General features: G+C 48.6%; 1 protein-coding gene across 1 annotated transcript; it reads left to right on the top strand.

The window, feature by feature from the left end:
* The first annotated feature begins 997 nt into the window (after positions 1-997).
* Positions 998-1953, top strand: LOC125517543. Its single transcript, XM_048682744.1, has 2 exons — positions 998-1695; positions 1778-1953. Exons 1-2 carry the CDS (start codon positions 1039-1041, stop codon positions 1814-1816), a joined length of 696 nt encoding a protein of 231 aa, XP_048538701.1. The 5' UTR covers positions 998-1038; the 3' UTR covers positions 1817-1953.
* The last annotated feature ends 626 nt before the right edge of the window (positions 1954-2579 follow it).

Raw genomic sequence — 2579 nt, forward strand, 5'->3', positions numbered from 1 at the left:
TTGACTCAAGCTAGGTTGCTCCATAATTGCAAACAAAGACATGGATGGATAGAGCACAACAAGATCTCCAAAACATCCTTACTGAACATTCTCAAAAGTGGCATGGATCACTCTGTAGCAACAAGAATACATGGCATAAAAATATAATCAGTAAAATGACTTAGAAGATTTCTAAGTCCCTGAAATCAGCAACATCACGAGAGCTACTTTGCATGCTTGTGCTAGTCACCACAAAGATCACAAAAATACATGGCATACACCCCTGTAAAGATGGCATGACATACTTCAAAACACATGTAGGGCTCAAGTTCATAGGAGGCACACATTAATCATGGCAAAAATGACAAATGTCCAATTACTGATAAGAATCTGAAACTAACATCACATAGCACTCTTGCAACAGAATTTAGGGCATCAAGATGAGCTCAAATGAACATGGTGTAATGAAATGAAATGAAGTACTCATCGAGACGGGCAATTTGGTATGCTACACGCCCAAAACGGAGCCACGGGTGCAAAGTTATGCCATAATGAATTATGCATGAAAGTGTAGCAGATCTGGGGACTTAGTCGATGTCTGAAAAAAAACAGAGACTATATATATATATAGGGTGGGTCTATTATGATAACACCCTCTAAGATTCTTATTCTGATAACACTGCTTATTCTGATAACACCCCACCTGACCCTACCCGCCTCAAAACAAGAAACAAAAAAAAGCCCCCGCCCCGCCCCACCCGCCTCCTTCTGCCGACAACAGCCCCCCACCCGACCCACCTTCTCCCACCTCCCTCTGCCGCTCCGATTCCATCCAGCCCGCCCCCACCCCCCCTCCCCGGCGGCTACATTTCGATGGATCTGGCTATATCTAGACCAGTCGTCCCCTAGCCACCTTCCTCTCGCACCAGAATGGGCCACAACCCCTTCCTGGATCCCTGGCGGTCGCTTGCCCCTCCGCACCAAACCATCGCCGGTCAGGGACCAAGGCGTCGCCGGTCCTGGCGTGCACCACCGCGCACCCGCCATCCACCCCACGCCATGGCTCCGCTCCCGACTCCGTGGATCCCTGGTGACCTCCTGCTGGCTGCCACGGCTGGATCCATCCTTCCCACCCCTGGATCCGTAGCGGCCCTGCATCACCGACCTCCGCCTGTCCTGCGCCGGCGCCCTTGGATCCACAGCGGCCCTGCATCACCGATCTTCCTGGCCCTTCCGTCGCTGGATCCACCCGCCCCGCCACCTTCCACCATGTCAACGCCGCCAGGGGGCAAGGTCTTCCCCTCCCTCTCTGGCAGGGCGGCCCCATCGAGCAACTCCCTTCCCGTATCGCCGGCGTGGCTGCAATACACTCCTTGCTCGCTGCAGTCTGCACGGTGGTCTCTGATCCGCGGCGTGCAGTGCACCTCGCCATGCGGGTGCGGTTTAGAAGAGTTTTTTCGTTTTATTCTCGATTTTGCTTATGCAGTTCTGCTAGATCCCGCGAGCAGTGCGCCACCCCCCCGATGTGTTTCATCCATGGCCACCTCGCGCGATCTCCGCGAGCAGGTCAACTTTGTGCTAGACCTCCTTGGGTGGGCAGGTGGACTGCACGACACATGGCTAGCGGTGGTGCTCGGGCGGCGCCTCATGCAGCTCCTTCCTGTACCGGCTTTGCGCCCTGTGCGGCTCGGTTGGCGCTGCCATGCAGCTCGGGAGGTACGCCCTCGACGACGGTTGACCATCCCATTCCTCCCCCAAAAATTTGTGCCATAATTTTATTTTGCTTTATATTTTGCAGTACAGCTCGCATGGACATGCAGTGTGGAAACATGTGTGAAGGAGAAAAAAAGGATATCATTGTTTTTCTGAAGTTCGGTTTTATTGTTTGAGAAAACACTTGTGTATGATGCGAGCTGGCTGTGTGCTAACATGTGTCGAGAGGTTCACTTTCTTGCGTTCAAGAGGTTCTCTTTATATTCCTTGGGAAAAAATGCTGAGAAAAACAGTGCAATTTTTTGGACAAAAAAGAAATCATCGGTTCGGCTTTGAAGACAAAAAAGGCAATACTCCGACGAGTGACACGACTATATCTTTTTTCCCTTCGATGCAGTTCATCTCTTGTGTCTAATGCATAAAAAATCAAAAAAGAAATGTAATTCGCTTGTATCGCCCATGTGGTACATGCTTTTCCTTCCACACGAAAACTAAACAAAAAAATGTAAAAGAACAGTACGTAGTAAAAGGACAACAACCAAAAACAATGAAGAAAAAACAGAAATGCAATTGATCTCATCGTGTTTAATGGTCCACTTTTCCTTTTGGTATTTTTCAAAGGGATATGAAAAAAGAGAGGTTCAAACGGCGTGCAACAGCAGTGCACACTTTGAAAAATAAAGCCTAATGTGGTTGACTAATGTGATTGTGGATGTGTGAGTGTGGCTGTGTGAAAATAATAAATGGCTATGTATATTTTGAAGCTCACTTTGATGTCTCACGCAGTTTGCTATAAAAACCTATATGTGGTTCACTCAGTAAACAGAAACGAAAAAGATCTCAAAAAGAAGCTCACTTCTTATTAGATGTAGTTCAAATCGGTCAGC

The sequence above is a fragment of the Triticum urartu genome, chromosome 6 (assembly GCF_003073215.2).
Source record: "Triticum urartu cultivar G1812 chromosome 6, Tu2.1, whole genome shotgun sequence".
Classification (NCBI taxonomy): Eukaryota; Viridiplantae; Streptophyta; class Magnoliopsida; order Poales; family Poaceae; genus Triticum; species Triticum urartu.

Coding starts and splice junctions, on each gene's coding strand:
- LOC125517543 (XM_048682744.1), top strand. CDS start 1,039: ATGGCTCCGCTCCCGACTCCGTGGATCCCTGGTGACCTCCTGCTGGCT. Junction 1,696..1,777: donor GCTGCCATGCAGCTCGGGAG/GTACGCCCTCGA, acceptor TATATTTTGCAG/TACAGCTCGCATGGACATGC.